This window comes from Bos indicus, chromosome 29, assembly GCF_029378745.1.
Source record: "Bos indicus isolate NIAB-ARS_2022 breed Sahiwal x Tharparkar chromosome 29, NIAB-ARS_B.indTharparkar_mat_pri_1.0, whole genome shotgun sequence".
Classification (NCBI taxonomy): Eukaryota; Metazoa; Chordata; class Mammalia; order Artiodactyla; family Bovidae; genus Bos; species Bos indicus.
This window is the reverse complement of record NC_091788.1, coordinates 25169175-25193068: the sequence shown is the minus strand read 5'-3', so window position 1 is coordinate 25193068 and position 23894 is coordinate 25169175. Positions and strand designations below refer to the sequence as shown.

Here is a 23894-nt window from a genome sequence, read left to right as displayed (position 1 = left end):
TGTAGGATTGGCTTTGCTTTATGAATAATGTTACTAACATTCCTGAAGCTTAGGCTTCAGAGAAAAGAAAAAAAAAGAAAATCACTGGTCATCCCACCATCCTGACATAATCATTGTAATTTGAGCTTATTTTTTCTGTCCGTGTCCATACATGTTTTATGTATTCTCAATCATAGTGTACATACAATGCATTCTTTTTGTTTTCCATTTCACATTGTCTCATGAGTATTCTTTGTTGCTCTCCAAAATAATTAGATGAAATAATTATTTTGTGATATAGTCAGATGTGGGTATGCCATCACTTCCTTAATCATTCCTGTTCTCATGGACGTCTGCCGTGCTTCCATTTTCAAAGGTTAGACAATACCACAGAGACCGTATTTCTCCAGAAAGTCTCCCCTTCCCTTGGGGTGATTCCCACCAGGCGCGAGATCCCAGGGTAGGGTTAGAGAGCCCAAGGGCCCACCACGTGGCAGCTGGTATTTCTGCTGTCACTTAGAAAATGCAGGGTCCCTCCTGTGAGGGGTGCTTGGGCTGGCTTCTCCTGCTCCCCACCCATTTCAATTGGACGGCTTTTCCCTGTGGTCCCCAGGCCCCCGGCTCTTCCTGTCGTGTCCCATCGACGTGGATGGTTCCAGGGTGTGGTTCACTGACCTGTGGAACTACTCAATCATCCCCTACCTCCTGGAAGCCGTCAGAGAAGGACTCCAGGTGAGAGCACCCTGCCCGTTGACCTCCTCAGCTCCAGGACGGTTCTCGTGACCAGCACTCTTGTCTTCATCTCCCCCCAACCCAAAACTGACTGATGTGAGGTGGCCGCTCCTCACCTGTGAGGCCATCCTCTAGCCCAGTGTAGGACGCACTGGGCTGCAAATCCTGGCTCTGCCATTGTTAGCTGTGTGACCCTAAGCAAGACATCCAGCCTCTCTGTGCCACGGTGCCCTCATCCACGGAAGAGAGAACGATCACACCCCACCACAAAGAGTGTTGCCAGGGTTCAGTGACATCATGGCCAGCAAGTGCTCAGCGTCATGAGTGCACAAGAAAGGAAATATGTCGCATTTCACAGTTTGCTTAAGTAGTCTTATGTCTGCTATTTGGTTCAGGCTCAGCATTTATAATGAGGCTTGGGCAGAGGTTTTTTTATTTTAATCTCCAGTTTTAAGAGATTTTCAAGAAAAAATTATGACTTAGAGTAAATAAGTGACTTGCCCCAAGGTCAGGAAGTGAAACTTTAAGAATCTAGGATTTGGCATTCTCTGCCCGACACCAGGACCCCTCAGAGATAGATGACTCTGGTGCCCATGTGACTGTCCATCCCTCCTGCCCAGTTGCAGCTGGAAAGCCCAGACCCTGCACTTCTCACTCAGCCTAGGGGTTAATGCTAGGGGCTTAGCGGTAAATCGGAGTTTGCAGTAGTTTTATTGTTGAGTCTGGAGGTAGCCTGAGAAGGCTGTCAGCTTTCAGGACCACTCTGAGGAATTAGCAGGTGTCATACACAGTTGAATGGTCTAGAAACCAGCTTAGCAGCTGGGTTTCTAAGGGCTGTGTTTGCTTGGTACTGGGCAGCGGGAGACACATGCTACTGTTAAAGGACCCGTTTCAGGGGATGGTGCTGTGTGCACACCCACGTGTACGTGTGATGGTACACACAGGACTTGCACACCTGTGTGCATATGGGTGATGGCACACTTTAGTGGGGTTTGTCATTTGCGTATATTCAGCTGAGCCTGTCATTGTATCCCTGTAATGTGTAACAGCACTGATGGTCTCCAGAGACCCTCAGGACAACCAGAGCTCAAAAAAGAAGATGGTGTGCCTCTGGTCATGGGTATTTCATTGGCCTGGAGCATGTAGGCTACAGATTTAAGCCACAAGTGATTGTGAAGGCAGAGGGTAGCAAGAAATGAGGCAGTCCCTTAACCAGTCCCAAATCAGTTTGTTTGAAGATCATTAATCAATGGCAGCATTTTATATTTTTTAAAAATTGTAATTGACATATTCATTTCAAATATACAATACAGTGATTTGATATTTTTATGCATTATGAAATTACACCATGGTAAATCTCATTACCATCTGTCACTGTGCAGAGTTATTACCATATTATTGACTAGACTTATTTACTTCACAACTAAAAGTTTGTATTCCCTTCAGCTATTTCTCCCATTGATGGCAGCATTTCTATTTCGCTGAAGGTGGATTTTATGAGGGAAAAAAGAGTAAGACCTCAGATCTCTGCAGTGGAATCTCTCTAGGTAGACAAATTCACTGGCCTGGGTTAAGTAACCATCATGTATTCTTTACTCAAATGGATTTGTTAGGACCACAAACCCAAATGGCCACCCTGTCACTCCTGTTTTTTGGGGCCAGTGGAAGTATTCCCTGCCCCTGCTAGAATCTTGAAGTCTTTTTCATTCCAGAAGCCTCTCTCTGTTCCCATCAGGGGCTTCCAGGGACTATAGTAGGCAGGCACCTCTAGGAAACTCAAACTGCTGGAAAGAAGCGGAAGGAACTGCAGCAGAGGGAGAAGCAGGTCCCTTCTATTTCTGCCTCACCACCTACTTCTCCCCTTTGCTTCTTTACCTAAATATATCCTCTGTGTGCTTGGAAAAACTCATGGGAGCTGTTGAGTAAAGGTTTCCTGCCGAAAGAGGCGCTAACGGGGAGGCGGAAGCTCGGTCTGTGCTCCAGCCGTGAGCTGTAAGGTAGAGGCCCCTCGTTGGTCCTCACCAAGGCTGGATGGTGCTAACGCCTTGCTGCTTGGACCTCAGCTTCAAAGAAGGCCTGTGGGCACAGCTATAAAAGCACAGTGAGATCTTCCCTGCCTATCCTGGAGAGGTTGCTGATGAGTTGGTTATAAGGGCAGTAGTTTTCTTTCCTACAAAGATCAAAGAGTCTGCAGGTGAAAGGGCTTTGGGGTGTCTGTGAAAGAGCCCATTTAGGACAAGGGACAGAAACGCACCACCTCAGGAGACCCACCCGTTCTCTGTGAGGCAAGAGAAGTCATCCGCTCCTTATGCTGTTGAGGTCGTTTGACAGACAGTCTTGCAAGAACATGGACACAACAGGGAGGTAGCCAGAGTTAGCCTTATACCACGTTGCTCAAAAATGAGCCCTCCTGCCCCAAACCTGTGACTTCGTGCCGTTCTTTAGTCCCGGAGACCCCATAGAATCTGCAGATTCGTGAGGAACTTTGGGATGTTCTTTGTGTCTCTAGTTTTGAAGGAAAGTTTGCTGAGATTTATTGAGTGGCTGTTGCCTGCCAGACACTGTGCCAGGGGCCCGACAGACATGATCCCATTTAGTTCTCACAGCCCAGTGTGCACCTCATAGACAGGAAACCAAGGCTCACGGGAGGTTTTGACCCTTTCCCAGGAAATGGCAACCCACTCCAGTATTCTTGCTTGGAGAATCCCAGGGACGGCGGAGCCTGGTGGGCTGCCATCTGTGGGGTCGCACAGAGTCGGACACGACTGACACGACTTAGCAGCAGCAGCAGTTCACTTGCTGGGGTGTGGATGAGCCACCGTCGTGGCCTGTAGCTAACTTCTCAGTTACTTACAAGATTTTCCAGGCTGTCCTAAGGCCCCTGCTCTATACCTTAGATGCTTCAGGTGGCTCAGGGAACCCAAGTATTTTGTTTCATAGCATGAAGTTATACGTAAGATTTCATTTGACAAAAAGATTCTCCTATTTAAAAAAAAATTCAAAACTCCTCACTCTGCTTGTTACCTGGAGTCCCGTGCTTACTGTGTGCTGGGCACTGGTGGGCCATTTACTCCTTCCTGACCCTTCGAGGTGAGTGATGTGGCCATGAGGTGAGTGCACTGTGGTTCAAAGCAGGCAAGCCCTTGGCCAAGGTCATATGCTGAGAAGGGGTGAAGCCCCCAGATTAGGCTTAGGCAGGACTACCCATGGTGGTAGACAACACAGAGACCCCGCTGCAATCAGGTCTCACCATGGGCTTGCAGTCAGCCCCTCAGTGGGCACTGCCTTGCCTAGAGGAGATGTGGCATTGCCCCCTAGTGGATACCAGATATCATTGCAGGTTTTGACTCCTAAGTCTTTTTCCCAATAAAATTTGTGTGTGAGCGTGCACACACATGTGGGCATGCGTTCACAATTGCTTGGAGGTTCTTGCACAATCTGTACCTTGATGCCCTCGTGTGTGATAAACATGTGCATCCAGAAAGTCATAAATCAGAGTCAGTGGCTGAGGTTTCAGTTTCCAATGTCAAGGATCTCTATTCCTGACCCAGTGGTCATGCCAAGCTCCTCCCTGCTTTGGGGAAAGTGAATGTCCTCTCTGTCTGTCTGTGTGTACAGCTGTCTGCTATTTCCCAGAGCTGCCTCAGGGCTCTGCCTTGGGACCAAGGAGCTTTGTGATAGATCCTTTGCTTGCCACGGTACTTACCCAGCCATTCATCACTTGGACTTGAACATGTCTAGCAGCAAGTGGGGAGACTTGTGAAAATATTCCTTGTTCTTGCAAATGATGTTAGATGCTCCTAGAGTGCTTTTGTCTTATGACTCAGCGCCCAGCCCTGTTCCTCTTTAGAGCTGTCGATGTTAACACTTGCCAAAGTATCTAAAGCCTGCAGAGTCATTCAAAAGACTTCTGCTGGAAGAGGGGAGAGCAGGGATCATTGATCAGATGACCCAACCTACTCTGAGATCCTGGGTAGAACTCCCTCCTCTAAACCTGAGATTTCCCAACTGTAACCTGAAAAGTGTGGGCCAGGATTTTTTTCAGCCTGGCTGTGCAGAACTACAGAGCTCCTCAAACTACCGAGTAATACTGTCTGGGGAACAGAGCAAAAATTTAAAAGCCATGGGGCCAGACTCTCTATGAACTTGCTGAGCTTGGATTCTAGACTCTGTGATTCTGCAGCTCTGACTGTCTCCTCTTCATCTTGGAGGATGGAGACAGAAGCAGGAACTGTCAGAAACGACGTTTGGTTCAGCCTCCCACACGTGAAATCTGGCATGGGAAAGTCAGCTGAGCTCTATAGGGAAAGACCTTGGAGGGAGAAGCTAAAAGTTGCAGAAATATTTCTAATCTGCCAAGACTTCTTCAGTTCTAAAAATCCCCAAGTGCTTGTGTTTCCCTTCCTCCCTGACCCGCACATGTGCACACTTGCACCTTCACGTGATCCCCTGCTGCACAGACTGTGAATTGCCTTTCGAATGCCAGACTGAATTCTCCGGCCTCGGAGTCACCACTGCCCCCGGTTAAGGAAGATTTCACAGTAGACAGGGCTGGAGGGCGCTAGACGGGAGGGGCCCTGGTGTCTGAGGGCCATGAGCTCATAGGAGGCTGTGTCTCTGGAGTGGAGTCGGAGGCAGCTGTGGATGAAAGGAGGTAGGGGGGCCTGTCTGCAGTGTGGGCAGGGCAGGCATTTCCCGGAGAGATCAGAGGTGGCTTAGCAGTGGTGAGATGGCCAGAGGGACAGCAGGTCCAGCCCAGGTGACGTGTCCTCGTCGGGCGGATACCTGGCCTGCATCTCCTGGCGCCGGTTTTGGCCGAGCCACGTGACTCTTGATACCATTGAGTGGTTCAGAGTGGAGTTCATCAGGAGGGGTAGAGAAAGGAAAGGCTCAGACAAGGATGCTGGGTCCTAGCTCTGAATCCCAACTCTGCTCTGAAACCTTTTATAACTGGCTCTTCTCTTTAAGTCCCAAGTTTTCCAACCAGTAGATGAAGGGGTTGGGATAGGTGACCCCAGTTCCTTCCAGCTGAGTTAGCCTGTGACCTGGGAAAGACGTGGTTCTAGCTGTCAAATCTCAGCTCTGCTGTACTCTCAGCCCTCTCTTCCCACACTCCCCCCTGCCTCAACTGTAAGAGTCCTGGAAGGACAGACAGACAGGCTGCGGTCCACATGTAACTCCACTCCCGAGCCCCCTGCACACCTGGTGGTCCAGAGGGCTTTGGTTCTTTGTGCCCCTACAGAGGGGTGCCCTTCCAGAGCCACAGAGGGGGCACTGTCCTGGGTGGGCACATCTCATCCTGGCTATGAGCACAACTTTGCCATGCCTGCTCAGGCTCCAGTGGTTCACACGCCTGGACAGACTTGGATTCCAGTTCTGCCTCCTCTCCTTCTGGAGCCCGCTTGGGTAGTGATACTTTCTCTCGGAGTCACATGGTGGTAAAACAAGATATTTGTCAAGTGTTTCTCACAATCCCTGGCGTGCAGTGAGCTGTAAGGTGTGGTGGAGGGGGTGGCCTTGAAGAGGAAAGCTACAGAGAGGGCCTGTCTGTATGATGTGCCAAGCTGAGCCTTGGAAAGTGGTGCAGCCTAGGTTTTTGTTGTTTAAAAGAATGTCTATGTTGCTTGTAATTGCCAGGAGAAGTCACTGAAGTCACTGTATTATTAGATATTTCTGACTTAAGAAAAGGAGCTTGGAGGCATGGCACTGGTCTTACACAATTTTGTGTTAATTTCTTCTTTAAGAGGAAATCAGTTGTCTTGAACAATTCTGAGAAATACATGAGGGAGGAGAAATGGTTGCAAACCCAGGACCCACATGGAGCCCCTTTAACAATTTCCTGTTCTAAAAGTGACCAGTACCTCTGCAGAGGGCCCCTGAAAGTCAGACTCCCTTCAGGAAATGGAGTCTTATTAAGCCAGGGCCATTGTGGTTTCCACCTGTGGTCCTGATGCCCAGCACCCCCATCTGTGTGCCATGGTGGGGGTCCTCCTCAATGGGACGAGAGCATCTCTTTCAAGCTCCGCATTCAGTGACATCACGTTGATAAGTGACTGGCCACAGTGAGAGTATTTATACCATGGAAACTGGCAAACGCTTCAAATCAGATTTTCAAGTTGGATCACAAGGCTCAGCGTTTAGGGTGACACGGTGAGCCAGTGGCAGAGGTGAGGTGACCTAGGTCAGGCTCCTCCAGCGTTCTTACTCCTGGGTCACACCACCTTTGGTCTCAGCACCTTGGATGATTTCCTTAGGATAGAATTCTGCAAGTGAAATTACTCCATTAAGGTATGCATAATGATGCTGGGTTTGGAGAGTTTTTCAGAAAGCTGCAAAACCAGGACTGCAGAGGGGTCTCGGCCCACCTCCTGACTGCTCTTTCTTTGTCTGTTTCCAGCTGTATGGAAGGCGGGCCCCCTGGGAGGATCCCGCCAAGTGGGTGATGGACACCTATCCTTGGGCAGCCAGCCCACAGCAGCATGAGTGGCCCCCTCTCCTGCAGCTCCGGCCCGAGGATGTTGGCTTCGACGGCTACTCCATGCCTCGGGAGGGGTCAACCAGCAAGCAGATGCCCCCCAGTGCCGCTGAAGGAGACCCGCTGGTGAGTTCCCTGCTTCCAGAGCAGCTTGGCGTTCACTGAGCACTCACTGTGTACTGGGTGTGATACAGGGCGTGCTGGAAATTTGGAGATGACCGAGCCCCGGTCTTGCTTAGGAAGGTTAGACCCATCCCAAGCTTGGGACATTTTGGCCAATATTTTCTTCCTTGTATTTAGTTTTTCACTAATGCCTTTGACCCCCGTGAAAGTTTGCAGGTAAAAGGTTATGAATTTGGTTTTTCCCCCTAAACGTGCCCTCTGCTTTGAGTTCACCTTTACGATGTCTGGTCCTGTGCCGTTAGACCCTCCCACTAGTGACTGAGCAGAGGCAGAGCATGCTAAGGGCAGAAGTTCGAACCAGAGTGTCAGAGCTCAGGCAGAGGGAGGTCTGAGGACAGGAGGGGCTCGTGGAGCAAAGGCCAAGGGGGCCTGAGTGTGGGTCCCCAGGCCAGTGACATGAGTTAAGTCCTTAACGCTGCCTGAGCATCTTTACTCCACAGATGCTAAAGCAATAAAGGCCCTTTAAGAAGAACCTGGGCCAGAGGCTGTAACCCTACAATTCTAGTACTCTCTGCCAATGTAAGACCCGTGCGTAGGCATACTGTGAAATTAGAGCTGCATCAGAAGTCCTATAAAAGAAGGTGGAAGCACATACACCAGAACCTTGCATGGTTAAGCGACCGTGGTCATGCTATAAATTCAGCCCTGAGCTCTCTTAGCAGCTTTCTGCTGCTGCTGCTGCTAATTCACTTCAGTCGTGTCCGACTCTGTGTGACCCCATAGACAGCAGCCCACCAGGCTCCCCCATCCCTGGGATTCTCCAGGCAAGAACACTGGAATGGGTTGCCATTTCCTTCTCCAGGAGGTCTTTCCAGTCCAGGGATCAAACCCACATCTGCTGCAAGTATCCTGCATTGTAGGCAGATTCTTTACCGCTGAGCCACGGGGGAACCATTATTAAAAGCGAAAGTCCTAGAACTCTTTCTGTGGATTCAAGCCGATACACTCTAAGTTACATAAAAACAGAATTTGGGACATCTAGAGGATAGAATGGTCAGCTCATCCCTGGACTGTCTTTTCTTAACCAGAAATATTTGTGTCACTAAACACAGAAAGCATTTAGGTAAGACCCAGGGTTCTTAGAATAGTAACACAGAATTCTCCTGGCAACCTCTGGCCCCCAGAGGTCATCTGTGCCGGCCTGGCCACCCCTGCACATCAAGTCAGCTACTTGGTGCTTCCCCCAAGTCCTGTTCTCTCTGCCCAGGGCCACAGATCTTGGCTTTAATAGCCCTCTTGTTTACTGACCTCTTGCCCTCCTGAGACCAAGGACTCCAGGAGGACAGGACTGTGTTGTTTTCACTCCAGACCATATACTGCGGGTACACAGGGGATGTTTGATGAGTGAATGAATAATCCTGGCTGTGAAGGATTTTCCTTCACGTTTCTGCTCCACCCCATCGCGCTTGTGGCCATGCGGATGGACACCAGCCTGTGGTGCTTCTGTGACTGGCTCACCCAGGCGTACTCTGCTAGGCATCTTGAGGGGCGGCTGGCCAGTGGGGCAGCCAGATTTCATGCCTGGCTGCAGCAAATCTGAAGATAGCTCAGAGACGCTATCTTCCTAATTTTGCTAGATCCAATATAAAAGATATACACACACAATTTATAGTTGTAAATAAGAGTCGCTTTCGGTTCCCCATCTCCATGTCAACACAGATGACCCACAGACTGTGAATCAGGGGAGATACAAGAACATTGCCTTTGAACTCTTAGGACAGGTGATGATGGTGGTGATAGCAGATGTATCACATTTATTGAGTAGTTACTATGTGCTGGGCCCTATGCTAAGGGTTTAGCACACATCCTATCGTTTGGTTCCTTCCTTCAGCCCGATGGGATGGGCACTGCTATTCTCTCCAGGCTATAGATAAGGAACTGATGGATGAGATATATTAAATAATTCCCCAAAGGTTTCTGAGTCGGAATCCAGGCCTCCGTGGGCTCCGAGGCTCCACCTGTAGCTGGTGCTGTCCCCCCTCCCCATGGAAGCCTTGGTGGGAGCTGAAGCCACGGGTGACTCTAGGGAGCCCTCTGGACAGAGCTGGGGGTGCAGACGGGCTGGATGCTTACTGAAGGGGAGCCATGGGCCTCGAGGTCAGTGGTGCCGCTGTTTGCGTTCCAGAAGCTGGGGCACTTGGCTGGCATCTCACCCAGGCTGAGGGCTACACTGGGGTGAGGTGCTCTTCCCAAGGGTGAAAATATAGAGGGCTTTGGGTTTTCCGACCTCTGTGTCTGGTCATCCACAGCATAAGGTAATAGAGTAGGTATAATTATTCACACATGACCAGTGAAGAAACTGAGGTGTAGAGGTTAAGTCACGTGCCCCAGTCGTTCAGCTCAGGGTGGTGGAGCCGAGATTTGAACCCTGGAAGCCTGGCTCAAGAGTCCATGGAGCCTGGCTCCACCATCTCTACGGTGGGCCACAGCACCAAGGTGAGTCTGGAGGATGGGGCGTGAGCTTCGGAGAGGCCGGAGGTGGGCGGCTCTGCGCAGACCAGGAGCCCGCTTACGCCCCTCGCTCTTTCCCCAGATGAACATGCTCATGAGGCTGCAGGAGGCCGCCAACTACTCCAGCCCCCAGAGCTACGACAGCGACTCCAACAGCACCAGCCACCAGGACGACATCCTGGACTCGTCCCTGGAGTCTACTCTGTGACGGGGGCCGGGACCCGGAGCCCGCCCTCCTCCCTGTCCAAGCTCCCCCATCCTCCTCGCCCTGCACCGGCCTCCCCCGTGCCCCCCGAAGACGCCCTCCTGAGCCAGCCCCCGGCCGCCTCGTGAGCACTGCGGGGAGCCCCACGCCCCTCCTTGCCCTCCAGCCTTGACCTGGGTGCAGACGCCCCGGGCTGGCTGCCTCGGGCCCGAGTCCTTCACAGCGAAAACTGCCCTATCTTCCGTTTTCATTACGGTTCTGTCTTGTTGCCGTGACCTCGGAAAGGTACTTCTCGGGAAAGGACCATCACCGTTGAAACGAGAGGGTGGAAAACAGCAGCAGCAACAAACCCTCCTGAAGCTCTGAGACCAAGCAGCCTCCTTGCCCTGAGCTGCCCGGAGATGGAAGCAGAGTTAGAAACGGAGACAGCAGCCCGGGTCCACCCTCCCCCCCACCCCCAACCCCGCCGATGCTGTTCCACCCTGCCGACGCCCTTCCACCCCGCCGGCCCCAGAGAGACCCGGTGCCCGCCGGGGTCCTTGCTCTGGACGCCCTCAGCAAACCGCAGAGCCACATCACAGGGCGACCTTAGTAAAAGCAAATCGTGCTTTCTCTTCTGTTTGTTTTCGAAATGGTGCTCTCCTTACCCGAGAGGTATTCCGCCTGTCCCAGCTCACCCCCACCTCTCAGATCTGTCAGCCTCCGGTTCATCCTCCAGCGAGAGTGCACGGCCGAGTGGACGCGGCTGTAAAGGCCAAGCTGCATGTGTCCGAGTCCTTCTCCCACGGAAACGCGTCCAGTCTTGTTCCTGCTAACACTGTGTACAGTCAGAACTGGTCTACCTTGGCGAACCCATCACCTCCTTTGAAAATGAGGTCGACTTCTTCCTTTCTGACTCTTGATTTTGAAGGGTTTTTTTTCCCCTCTCCTCCCCCTCGTGGTCAGAATCCATCCTTTGGTGAACGTGAGAACCGCAGGAGTTAGCTTTTGGTTTGGTCCTGCTGAGTTTTGGTTTTCAGTTGTCCATCTTCACGGTTCTACACACTCGCCGCCTCCTGCTGGGGCTGCGGTCGCTGTGCCCTTGAAGGTGGGGCCAGGACCCCATCCTCAGCGCGTGGGTGAGCGGGACCTTGCCTTGCCTTCTCGTCCCTGAGGCCACAGGACGCATGTCGACACCTCCAGCGTGCCAGCCCCCAGCCTCAGGGCCGGGGTGGGAGGTCACCTCGCAAAACACTTGCACTTTCCCCAGTACCAACGGGACATCACACAAGTCAACAGGGGGGGGTGGCCGCCCCCTTCCAGAAGCCGCAGCCTCCGGTGATGAGTCTTGCCTGACCTCTTCGGTGCTGACCTTCCCAAAGCGATGCCTTACTGGTTTTGTATTCACCGTGATCATTGTTGAGTGTTGTGCCTGCCTGGGGTCTGTTTTTCTGTTTTCCACATCAGAGCAAACAGGGCTAACAAGTCATGTACTCACTAGGAGAACTCAGTTAATGTGACTTTTCTCATCTGAAAGACTCTTTCGTGTGGATGCGCGACTATGGAAAATGCAAAAGGAGAAAAAAAAATCAATTTTTTTTTTAGGTTCTTATCAGCTAACACCCTGACTAGACAGCAGTCTGTCTTGTGCAGGAAAAGGCAAAAGTTCCCGCAGTGTTACATGGCATTGCCGAGTCATGCTCTGCTGGTACATGTCTTCAACGTGCTGATATTTTCTCTACAGAGTGTGGTCAGTCTTTGAGTCATTTGTTTCTGTTTTATTTTTATCAGACCCCTAGGGGGGGTTTCTCTATTAATGATCAGGGTTTTTAACTCCATTTTTTTTTTTTCACATTTCTGTTTCCAAACGTCCCTCTCCCAAACATGTTATTTTCTTCCCACAAGAGCTTGACCTGAAACCACTCACATGACATTGGATGACACCATTTACTTCCTCTTTAAAATGAAAAGTGAACTGTGTCCCACTAACAGGTGAATGGCAAACCTCTCGACGTGCTCTTTTCTTTAATCTTAATTTAAAAAAATCTTAGCAGACTGGGTTCTGCTAAGCCTTCCTGAGTCATCTGGGTGTGTGAGTGTGTCTTACTGTTTTGTTTTTCATAAAATGTTCGAAGCATGTATTTTAGCCTGTGACCTCGGGGCCACCACCCTGAGCCTTCTGTGTAAACCTGAAGAACAGTCCTCCTCAGTCTTGTCTCCCGGCGATGACCTTATACGCTCATACTGTGAATTTGGGAGGAGGCACAATGAACTACTCCTCCTCATGGGCAGTTTTCCCAGTCACCTGGTGAGTAGACACCTGCCAATATCCTTTGAAACGTTTCTTTTGATGACTCCCTCTTCACTCTTTATTTCTTGCCCCTCCCACCGGGGCTGGGCCCAGGGCCGAGACCTCTGTCCCTGGTGCTGCCTGGCAACCGCATGGTGGTGTCCAGGAGCGTAGCCTTGCACCATTCACAGCTCGGTGTCTTTCCTAACATTTGGGAAGCAGGGTTGTCTGATATGCACATTTCTTACTTTAGTCCTGCTTTCCTTTTGTGTCGCTCACCTTTGACAAAGTGACTTTGTGCTCATTTAGGGCTCTGTCCGAAATGCTTCCATTTTTGCCTTTTTCTACAGTTAGGCTAATTTTGAAAATGTCTGAAATTCTATGCAACATTTGTGTTGAGTTACCGATGGAAGCCAAAAGTTTTCTTCCCAAACTGCCGAGAATTTTACAGGCCATAAATGAGATGGGAATTCCTTTTAATTTAAGGAGGTGGGTGGGACAGGGGTGGGACACGGAACGAGACTTACCTAGATCTTTGTTGTAATCTTGGGGACATTTTTTTATTTTATTGTTGATGCTTAAACTTCAAAATTCTGTGTATTCAGATTTGATCGTGGCGAATCTACTTCAAAAGAAAAAAAAATAATCCAACTTTGTGGATATGAAATGAAAGGTTTGCTGTTTTGATCTAGTTGTTTCCAGTGGAGCAGTTTATGAAATATGTTCTATAAGATGTACATTTTTTCATTGTAACATAGAAATTGTAAATAATTGATTAAAGTGCTGCATTTTGATGAATTTTTTCTAGCCATTTTTAAAGAGAAAACTAGGAATTGAGTATTTTGTGTACGGTATGTTTCCTTCCTCCCTCCCTCCCTCCCTCCCTATTTAATTTTCATTGATCATGAGGTTTTTGGATTTGCCAATGATCTGCCGGAGATCATGCCCCACGTCATAGAGAATAAAGCTGATGATTGTACCAGTCTTAAATTATTCATGATTCAATAAAATTGATGCTTATTTATTCAGATGAGTGGTTTGACTTTTCTGTGCTGGATAACGTCCTCATCAGAGTTCAGTTTCATGCCAGGGAGAAGTCATCCTTCTTTGGATGCAGCAAACACAGGAAGAGCTCCCCAAATCTGCAAACCCGTCTTTGCCTCTGTGTCATCAATGTCGTGCCTCTTCTCAATTTCTCACCTCGGTTATTTCTTGCATGGAGCTCATTAGCAATGCAGGACTTCGGGTTCCTCGCAAGCATTGAGTCACTGAGGACCTTGTGGAAACGCAGATCCTGATTCAGCAGGTCCAGGGTGGGGCCTGTGATTCTTAGTTTCTAATAAGCTCCTGGGTGATGCTCACACTTGGGTCCTACACTACACTTTGAGGCAAGCCCTATCAGTATCCAGCTGCCCCACCCTTCCCCCAGTGGACCCCTTGGCACAGGAAAGATTTCTTTTTAATAGTTTTGTTCACGTATTATCTTTGGCTGTTCTGGGCCTTTGTTGCTGCATGGACTCTCCTCGTTGTGTATTGAGTACCTGCAGATGGCCAGGTGCTTTTCCTGAATGCTCCAGTATAATCTGCAGAATGACCCAGAGGAGGTAAATATTCTTACTCCCGTTTTATAAGTGAAGGAAAAAAAGATAAATGGCTCAGAGAAAACAACTTGCCAAGGGTCCTGTAAGCTAAGAAGTGAGAGAGTTGGAGTCTCAGCCCTGTATTCCAACCCCAAAATCCTGCTTCTCACCTTAGGGGCCATTCCACACTGCAGGTGATACCCATCGCAGAGCACAGGCAATGGGAGATGTTATCACATCTAGGCCTTCACTTTTACCAGCAACAACAAGAATTGTAAAGGCTTGACTTGAAGTGAGGCATGTGGGGTCATTGGGAAATGGATCCTACCCAGTGGACTCAACTGCTGGTGACGTGAAATGTCCAACTCACTGTAACCCGCAGCAGTGGCCCAACCGGGGGGGGGGGGGGGGGGGGGGGCGGAATAAAGAATCTACATGTTGAGAGTACACAGTTTGTAATAGCTGTCAAAATGAAGGGGAGCTGGTACAATGGTGTGTCAACCAGATATCCTGAATTTCCAAGGTTTTCTATGTCAGATATTCTACCCATATATAAAATGGGATATTATTCAGCCACAAAAAAGGAATGAAATTGCACCACTTGTAGAGATGTGGATAAACCTGTCATACAGAGTGAGGTAAGTCAGAGGAAAAAAATATCATATAATATCACTTAACATGTGGAATCTAGAGGAAAATAGTAGGGATGAACTTACTTGAAAAGCAAAAATAGAGACACATGTTGAGAGCAAACTTATGGATACCGAGGGGAAGAAGGGAGGGTGGGATGAATTGGAAGATTGGGACTGACATATACACACTGCTATTTATAAAGTACTATAGATGACTAATGAGAACCTGCTGTAAAGCTCAGGGAACTCTACCCAGTGCTCTGTTGGCCTAAATGAGAAGGAAGTCTAAAAAAGAAGGGATTTGGTATATGTATAACTGGTTCACTTTGCTGTGCAGCAGAAACTAACATATGACATTGTAAAGCAACTGTACTCCAATTAAAAATGTAAAGAAAAATTGTACCCCCTGGCTACACAACATACTCTGATGTTATCCAGGAAATATAATGAGCATGTTTAAAAGCCGCAGTGAGTTAGATGACTTTGTCACATGGGTGGGATGGGAGCTAGGCGTTTAAGTACTTACCCTGTGTGCCAGACCCTGCACTGAGATGTCACTTCCTCCCGTGTAATCACAGCATCTCTAAGAGGTGGAAGGTGGATGGCTATCTCATTTCCAGGGAGAAAACTGACGCTGAGTGATAATTAATTTACTCTACAAAAGAACTTTATCTGATTCTATCTATAGAACTATCTATAGAACTATCTATAGAACTATCTAAGAACTATATCTGTTTATCTGATTCTAAAACCCATGCTTTTTCTGCCACACGATGCTGCAGTCACTTTAGGTTGGACTTTGTGGGGAAAATTATACATCCTTCTGCGTGAGTTATCTATAGCTGTGTAACAAATTACCCCCATATTTAGCAGCTTAAAACAACGAACGTCTCTCAGTTTGTATGGATCAGCTTGGTGGGGCTGGGAAACTCAGAGTTCCTCACAAGGCTGTGTTTGACATATCTCAAATATTTATAAGAAATATTTAAAGCAAAAACTATAGAAAGCATTATATTTAATGGTAAAATGCTGACTGTGTTCCCTTTCAGATTAGGAGACAGATAAAGATGACTCCTTTCACCAGGTAACATCATAGAAACCCCATCAGTGCAGAGAAGCAAGAGAAGTAAGTCCTGAAGATTGGAAAGCAAGAACCTGGACTGTTTTTCTTCATAGAGAGCATTCAGTACTTAGGTCACCCAAAAGAATTCACAGATAAATGATTAGAAATAATAAGTTGAAAAAAATTGCTGGATACAAAGTCAGTGTAAATTTATTTAATATCTATATGCACCTGAATTTAAAATTAAAAAACTTTAAAATCCAATTTAAGAGCATCAAAAATAGCAATGACCTAGGACAAAAGAGTCTGAAATGCAGTACTTAGGTCTAATCTCAAAAACAACAGAATGACCTCAGCTTGTTTCCAAGGCAAACCATTCAGTATCACAGTAATCCAACTCTGTGCCCCAACCACTAATGCTGAAGAAGCTGAGAGAGATGACTCTACACATGGACATCACCAGATGGGCAATAGTGAAATCAGATTGACTATACTCTTTGCAGTCAAAGATGGAAAAGCTCTAAACAGCAAAAACAAGACTGGGAACTGATTGTGCTTCAGATCATGAACTCCTTATTGCAAAATTCAGACTTAAATTGAAGAAAGTAGGGGAAACCACTAGGCCATTCAGGAATGACCCAAATCAAATCCCTTATGATTATACAGTGGAAGTGACAAATAGATTCAAGGGATTAGATCTGATAGAGTGCCTGAAGGCAATGGCACCCCACTCCAGTACTCTTGCCTGGAAAATCCCATGGATGGAGGAGCCTGGTGGGCTGTAGTCCATGGGGTTGCTAGAGTCGGACACAACTGAGCGACTTCACTTTCACTTCTCACTTTCACGCATTGGAGAAGGAAATGGCAACCCACTCCAGTGTTCTTGCCTAGAGAATCCCAGGGACGGGGAAGCCTAGTGGGCTACCGTCTATGGGGTCGCATAGAGTCAGACACGACTGAAGCGACTTAGCAGCAGCAGCAGAGTGCCTGAAAAACTACAGACAAAGTTCGTGACATTGTACAGGAGGCAGTGGTCAAAACCATCCCCAAGAAAAAGAACTTCAAAAAGGCAAAATGATTGTTGAAGGAGGCCTTACAAATAGCTGAGAAAAGAAGAGAAGCAAAAGGCAAAGGAAGAAAGGAAAGATATCTATCTGAACGCAGAGTTCCAAAGAATAGCAAGGAGAGATAAGAAAGCCTTTTTAAGTGAACAATGGAAAGAAATAGAGGGAAACAATAGAATGGGAAAGACTAGAGATCTTTTCAAGAAAATTAGAGATATCAGGGGAACATTTCATGCAAAGATGAGCACAATAAAGGACAGAAACACTATGGACCTAACAGAAGCAGAAGATACTAAGAAGAGGTGGCAAGAATACATGGATGAACTATACAAAAAAGATTGTAACGACCCAGATAACCACAATGATGTGATCACTCACCTAGAGCCAGACATCCTGGAGTGTGCAGTCAAGTGGGCTTTAGAAAGCATCACTGGGAACAAAGCTAGTGGAGGTGATGGAATTCCAGCTGAGCTATTTCAAATCCTAAAAGATGATGCTGTGAAAGTGCTGCACTCAATATGCCAGCAAATTTGGAAAACTCAGCAGTGGCCACAGGACTGGAAAAGGTCAGTTTTCATTCCAGTCCCACAGAAGGGCAATGTCAAACAATGTTCAAGCTACTGCACAACTGTGCTCATTTCACATGCTAGCAAGGCCATGCTCAAAATCCTCCAAGGTAGGCTTCAACAGTATGTAAACCAAGAACTTCCAGATGTACAAGCTGGATTTAGAAAAGGCAGAGGCAGAGATCAAATCGCCAGCATCCATTAGATCATAGAAAAAGCAAGGGAATTCCAGAAAAACATCTGCTTCATTGACTACACTAAAACTTTTAACTGTGTGGATCACAACAAACTGGAAAATTCTTTAAGAGATGGGAATATCAGACCACCTTACCTACCTCCTGAGAAACCTGTATGCAGGTCAAGAAGCAACAGTTAGAACCAGACATGGAACAATGGACTGATTCCAAACTGGGAAAGGAGTATGTCAATGCTGTATATTGTCACCCTGCTTATTTTGTAACTTGTATACAGAGTACATCATGCAAAATGCCATGTTGGATGAAGCACAAGCTGGAATCAAGATTGCCGAGAAATATCAATAACCTCAGATATGCAGATGATACCACCCTTATGGCAGAAAGCAAAGACGAACTAAAGAGCCTCTTGATGAAGGTGAAAGAGGAGAGTGAAAAAGCTGGCTTAAAACTCAACATTCAAAAAATGAAAATCATGACATTCGGTCCCATCACTTCATGGCAAATAGATGGGGGAACAATGGAAACAGTGGCAGACTTTATTTTGGGAGGCTCCAAAATAATTGGGGATGGTGACTACAGCCATGAAATTAAAAGACGCTTGCTCCTTGGAAGAAAAGCTATGACAAACCTACATCATGTATTAAAGAGCAGAGACATTACTTTGCCAACAAAGGTCCATCTAGTCAAAGCTATGGTTTTTCCAATAGTCATGTATGGATGTGAGAGTTGGACCATAAAAAAGGTTGAGCGCTGAAGAATTGATGCTTTGGAACTGTGGTGTTGGAGAAGACTCTTGAGATTCCCTTGAACTGCAAGGAGATCCAACCAGTCCATCCTAAAGGAAATCAGTCCTGAATAATCATTGGAAGGACTGATGCTGAAACTGAAGCTCCAATACTTTGGCCATCTGATTCGAAGAGCTAACTCACTGGAAAAGACCCCGATGCCAGGAAAGATTGAAAGCAGGGGGAGAAGGGGATGACAGAGGATGAGATGGTTGGATGGCATCGCCAACTTGATGGACATGAGTTTGAGTGAGCTCCAGGAGATGGTGAAGGACAGGTGTGCTGCAGCCCACAGGGTCACAAAGAGTCGGACATGACTGAGCGCCTGAGCAACAACAATGCAATGTGTATGGATTAGATGGCTCAATGGTGTGGAGACGTCAGTTCCTCCAGAACCAAAAAGGTCTACAGAGCTGATGCAAGCCTGCTCAAAGAATTGACATAATTTTTATGGAATTGACAAGATAGTTTTATAATGTATATTGAAATGCAAAAGATGCACAGCAGGATCCTCTATGACCCACCTCCCAGAATATTGGAAATAAAAGCAAAAATAAACAAATGAGACCTAATTAACCTTAAAAGCTTCTGCACATTAAAGGAAACTATTAGCAAGGTGAAAAGACAGCCTTCAGAATGGGAGAAAATAATAGCAAATGAAGCAACTGACAAACAACTAATCTCAAAAATATATAAGCAACTCCTACAGCTCAACTCCAGAAAAATAAATGACCCAATCAAAAAATGGGCCAAAGAACTAAATAGATATTTCTCCAAAGAAGACATACAGATGGCTAACAAACACATGAAAAGATGCTCAACATCACTCATTATCAGAGAAATGCAAATCAAAACCACTATGAGGTACCATTTCACACCAGTCAGAATGGCTGCGATCCAAAAGTCTACAAATAATAAATGCTGGAGAGGGTGTGGAGAAAAGGGAACCCTCTTACACTGTTGGTGGGAATGCAAACTAGTACAGCCACTATGGAGAACAGTGTGGAGATTCCTTAAAAAACTGGAAATAGAACTGCCTTATGATCCAGCAATCCCACTGCTGGGCATACACACTGAGGAAACCAGAAAGGAATGAAATGCAAAAGATGAAGCATAGTCAATGAGGAAGAAGACCAAGAAGAGAGAGAGTTCTCTACCAGATATCAGGACTTTCAAAGATCATGAAGTCCGTGTGCTATGGTGCAAGAACTCACAGATGACTCAAAAAAACAGAATAGACCTTCCCCAAATAAGCCCAACACACTCTTGCTTTACTGCATGGAGTAGTGAATAACGTCTCAGACCAAAGGACCTAGTTTATGGAGACCTCGTTGTAGTTTTGATTTGCATTTCGCTGATAATTAGAGATGTTGCGCATCTTTTCATGTGCCTGAGGGCCATCTGCATGTCTTCTCTGGAGAAGCATCACAAGGCACGCGCTGGAGCAGACACTGTCGATGACTCGATCCACAGCCCTGGCTTCACCTGAGTCCGCAGTGGACAACTGAGGCTGACAGCATCCCACCGCAAGGACCTGCCTCTGAGACCTTTCTCTGGTGCCGCAGAAGCCTGTCCACTCAAGTGCAGAGCAGCCCACAGAGGATTTATGCCCTTGGGGACAACTTGAAACCAGTAAGATACAGTAGTTAGTAGATTAATGGCCAGCTTTCCCGTCTCTCTTTGGGATGAGTGGGAGGCATGTTCTACAGCGCTCTGTGAAAAGTGAAAATGTCATCATTCAGTCATGTCTGATTCTGTGACCCCATGGACTGCAGCCCACCAGGTTCCTCGTCCACAGAATTCTCAGGCAAGAATACTGGAGTGGGTTGCCATTCCCTTCTCCAGGGGATCTTCCCAACCCAGGGATCAAACCCAGGTCTCCCTCACTACAGGCGGATTCTCTACCTTCTGAGCCACGGGGAAGCACCATAGAGCTCTTTGGAGGCTCCCCAAATGGGATTGATTGATCCAGTTGCCCACAGTGGCAATCAAGGAACGCTTCCCTGGCTTTCTCTCCTATCACCTTGCCGGTGCCCTGAGACACCTGGGGCACTAGAATGAGTCCACCCTAAACTCTGTGCCTCAGGCGCTTCCTCTGCCTCGAAAGTGCTTCCCTCACAGATTAACAGTCTACACTCAAGTCCTTTCTTGGGATCTGATAAGACAACTAGCATCTGCACTCTGAGTTGTAACTAAGGATTGAATTATGTTCCCTAAAATCATATGTTGATCTTGAGCGACAGCGATGTAAGATGGCAGCCACCGTGGGCTCAGACAATTTACGCAAACCGAATATACAGCCTTAAAATAGAAGAGTGGACCCAGATATCCAGAAGCCCCTTGTAAGATCTGTAACAAAAATTAATCTGAATGGAGTTAATAGTTCTAATGGAGTGGTGGACCCAAGAGCCACATCAGCGCTAGCAAAGTGGCAGAATTCATACAGCATTAGAGCTGTCCTGTAAGAGCTCCAGCCCCTAATGATGTCTAAAAATATGAAGCCTCTTCAGCTGCCCTGAAGGACAGTATTACAGCAGTTAATGAAAAAGAAAAACCACAGGTCTCCCCATACCTCCGTTCGATTTAAGCAGTCTCCATTTTCCACAGTAGTAAATTTTCTAGAAGCGTCGTATAGACCTCAAAGTACAGGAAAGGAAGCTCCCAATCAAAGGCAGCGTAAGAAACTTGTTGTTGTTTGGTCGTAACTGATACTAATTTTTTGTCCACTTGAAATATATGTTGTGCTATAACAACAACAACAAAAAATGTTGAAATCCTAACCCCCAGTACCTCAGAATGTGACCTTATTTAGAAACAGGGTCTTTGCAAGTGTAATTAATGAAGAGGTTCTACTGCAATAGGGTGACCCTTAGGGCACTGTGCCCACTGTCCTTATACGAAGATAGCAGAAGGATATGAGGGACGAGGGCCACGTGCAGATGGGGAGACAGGAGCTGCGCAGCTGCAAAGCAAGGATGGCTGCTGCCCACTTCCACCAGAAGCTGCGAAGAGGCAAGGAAGGATTCCACCCAGAATCTCAGAGGGAGCACAGCCCTGCCAACACCTCGTTTCAGACTTACAGCCTCCAGAACTGAGAATAACTTTCTGTGCTTTAAAGCCACCCAGTTTGAGAGACTGAGTTACGGAAGCTCTAGGAAAGAAGTACACTTAGATACCCAACAGAAATACGTGAATACATATGTTGTTATTGTTGTTCAGTCACCCGGTCATGTCTGACTCTTAGCACACCAGGCCTCCCTGTCCCTCACCATCTCCCGGGGTCTGCCCAAGTTCACGTCCATTGCATCATGGACATGGTGATGCCGTCCAGCCATCTCATCCTCTGATGCCCTCTTCTCCTTCTGCCTTCGATCGTTCCCAGCATCAGGGACTTTTCCAATGAGTCGGCTGTTCCCATCAGGTGATCAAAATACTGGAGCTTCAGCTTTAGCATCAGTCCTTCCAATGAGTATTCAGGATTGATTTATCTTAAGATTGGCTGATGGTATATTGAACACCTTCAGACCTGAGGGACTCACTTTTTGGTGGTGTATCTTTTTGGCCCTTTATACAGTTCATGAGGTTCTCACGGCAAGTATACTGGGGTGGTTTGCCATTCCCTCCTCCAGAGGATCATGTTTTGTCAGAACTCACCAGTATGACCTGTCTGTCTTCGGTGACCCTGCACAGCATGGCTCATAGCTTCATTGAGTTATGCAAGCCCCTTCACCATGACATGGCAGTGATCCATGAAGGGGTGAATTCAGATATGTACCAAGAAATATGTACACAAATGTTCAGAGCAGTTATCATGGTCAGTACAAGAAGACCTGGGAACAGTTCCCACATCCACTGACAAAATTGTGATGTCAGTGTCCCCCAGCCACGAAAATATTTGTGGGTGGGTGCTGAGTGAGTGCTGAATGAGAGCAGTCAGAGACAAAATGATGCTAAATGTGATTCCATTTACATAAGGGTCACACTACCGTCAGGCGTGGGCACGCGTGTAGGTTTGTAAAACTATTGGGTCAGCCAAAAAGTTCATCCAGGTTTTTTGTAACATCATTTTGGCCAACCCAGTAGAAAGAAAAGCAAGGATGGGAATAGTGGTCAGGAAAGCTAAGAGGCTCTGGGTTGCTGGCGGCATCCTTTTTTTGGTGACTTGGGTGGTGATTTTACAAGCAGCTGCTTTTCTAATAGATCATGGAGTTATGCATCTTTGTGCACTTTTTCTTGTGAGTGTTTTACTTCACAATAAGTTTGTACAAAGTAGACACTACCCCAGGTGCCCGTGTGGCCACAACACCCAGTGAGTGCCGTAGGGCAGTGGAGAATGATGTGCCTGGTCGTGAGCAGACTGAAGTTCCCAAATCCAGAACTCAAGGATATTCGCTGTGTCCACCTTGACACTAACCCATGTGTGAGCTTGCACAGGGTAACACCAGTTCCCTACACCTCAACCCCCTTGGAGGTAATGTGAGACTAACCCCACCTGTCCTGCAGGATTCAGGGAAGAGATGCATCTGGCGGTGCCACATGCTGCGAAGAACTTACTCCGTCTTCCTCGTCCTCCCAGCTCCAGCTCCCCTGGCCCTGCTGTCTCTGCAGTGTGCCAGGGAACGGAGTGCCTCACCGCCAGATGGCAGAACCAGATCCAGTATGGAAGGAGGCGGAGAGGCCCGTCTGGAGCCCAGGCAAGGGGAAATGTCCTGAAGGTCAGGAATAGGGACCAGGCTGCTTTCTAAGACAGTAAGTGCCCCACCACCGTGGAAGAGCAAGCACAGGCTGAGGGACCCCCTGACACAGCAGCAGCAGGGGGATCCCAGCCCTGGTCGGCAGGTGAGTTTTGGGGGGTCTTTGGAGCTTACTTGGCAAGATTGCTTCAGACGAGGCACAGTGGAAAGAGCATTGCTGTCTAGAGCCCTGAGTGCCTGGCTCCTGTCCTGGTGTCTCCCTCGGATGAGGGCCACCTATTTTCAAGGCCATAGTTTTCCCATCTATGTAATGAACTAGCTCAGTGTTTCCTGACTACCCCTAGCCCAGGAACCACACGGCCTCCCTTTAGTGCGTGGGGAATCAGAATGTGTGGACGGCAAGGCCTCTCCCAGTTCCTGCCATTCCAGGCGGCAATTAGGGGCAGCCGTTTCTACTCACGGGGCTTCCCTTGTGGCTCAGATGGTAAAGAATCTGCCTGCAGTGCAGGAGACCTGGGTTCGATCCCTGGGTTAGGAAGATCCCCTGAAGAAGGGAATGGCAACCCACGCTACTATTCTTGCCCGGAGAATCCCATGGACAGAGGAGCCTGGAGGGCTACAGTCCATGGGATCACAAAGATTTGGACATGACTGAGATCAGCCCTGGGATTTCTTTGGAAGGAATGGTGCTAAAGCTGAAACTCCAATACTTTGGCCACCTCATGTGAAGACTTGACTCACTGGAAAAGACTCTGATGCTGGGAGGGATTGGGCAGGAGGAGAAGGGGATGACAGAGGATGAGATGGCTGGATGGCATCACTGACTCGATGGACGTGAGTCTGAGTGAACTCCGGGAGTTGGTGATGGACAGGGAGGCCTGGTGTGCTGCGATTCATGGGGTGGCAAAGAGTCGGACACGAATGAGCGACTGAACTGAACTGAACTGAACTGAGCGACTATCACTTTCACTTTTACTCACAATGGCCACCAGGGGGCAGCAAAGCCCAAGCAATGCCAA

At 47.8% G+C, this 23894-nt stretch overlaps 1 protein-coding gene and 1 pseudogene across 4 annotated transcripts in view; both read left to right on the top strand.

The window, feature by feature from the left end:
* NAV2 (neuron navigator 2) overlaps positions 1-13322 on the top strand; it is a 423984-nt gene extending 410662 nt beyond the window's left edge. For all 4 annotated transcript variants that reach the window (XM_070783121.1, XM_070783120.1, XM_070783122.1 and 1 more), the window contains 3 exons: positions 593-711; positions 7109-7312; positions 9903-13322. In XM_070783121.1, the coding sequence (XP_070639222.1) occupies positions 593-711; positions 7109-7312; positions 9903-10028 (449 nt within the window). In that variant the 3' untranslated portion in view covers positions 10029-13322. The remainder of the gene's footprint in view (positions 1-592; positions 712-7108; positions 7313-9902) is intronic.
* Positions 13323-19172: 5850 nt separating this feature from the next.
* LOC139180598 (ubiquitin-conjugating enzyme E2 variant 1 pseudogene) lies at positions 19173-22299 on the top strand (annotated as a pseudogene).
* The last annotated feature ends 1595 nt before the right edge of the window (positions 22300-23894 follow it).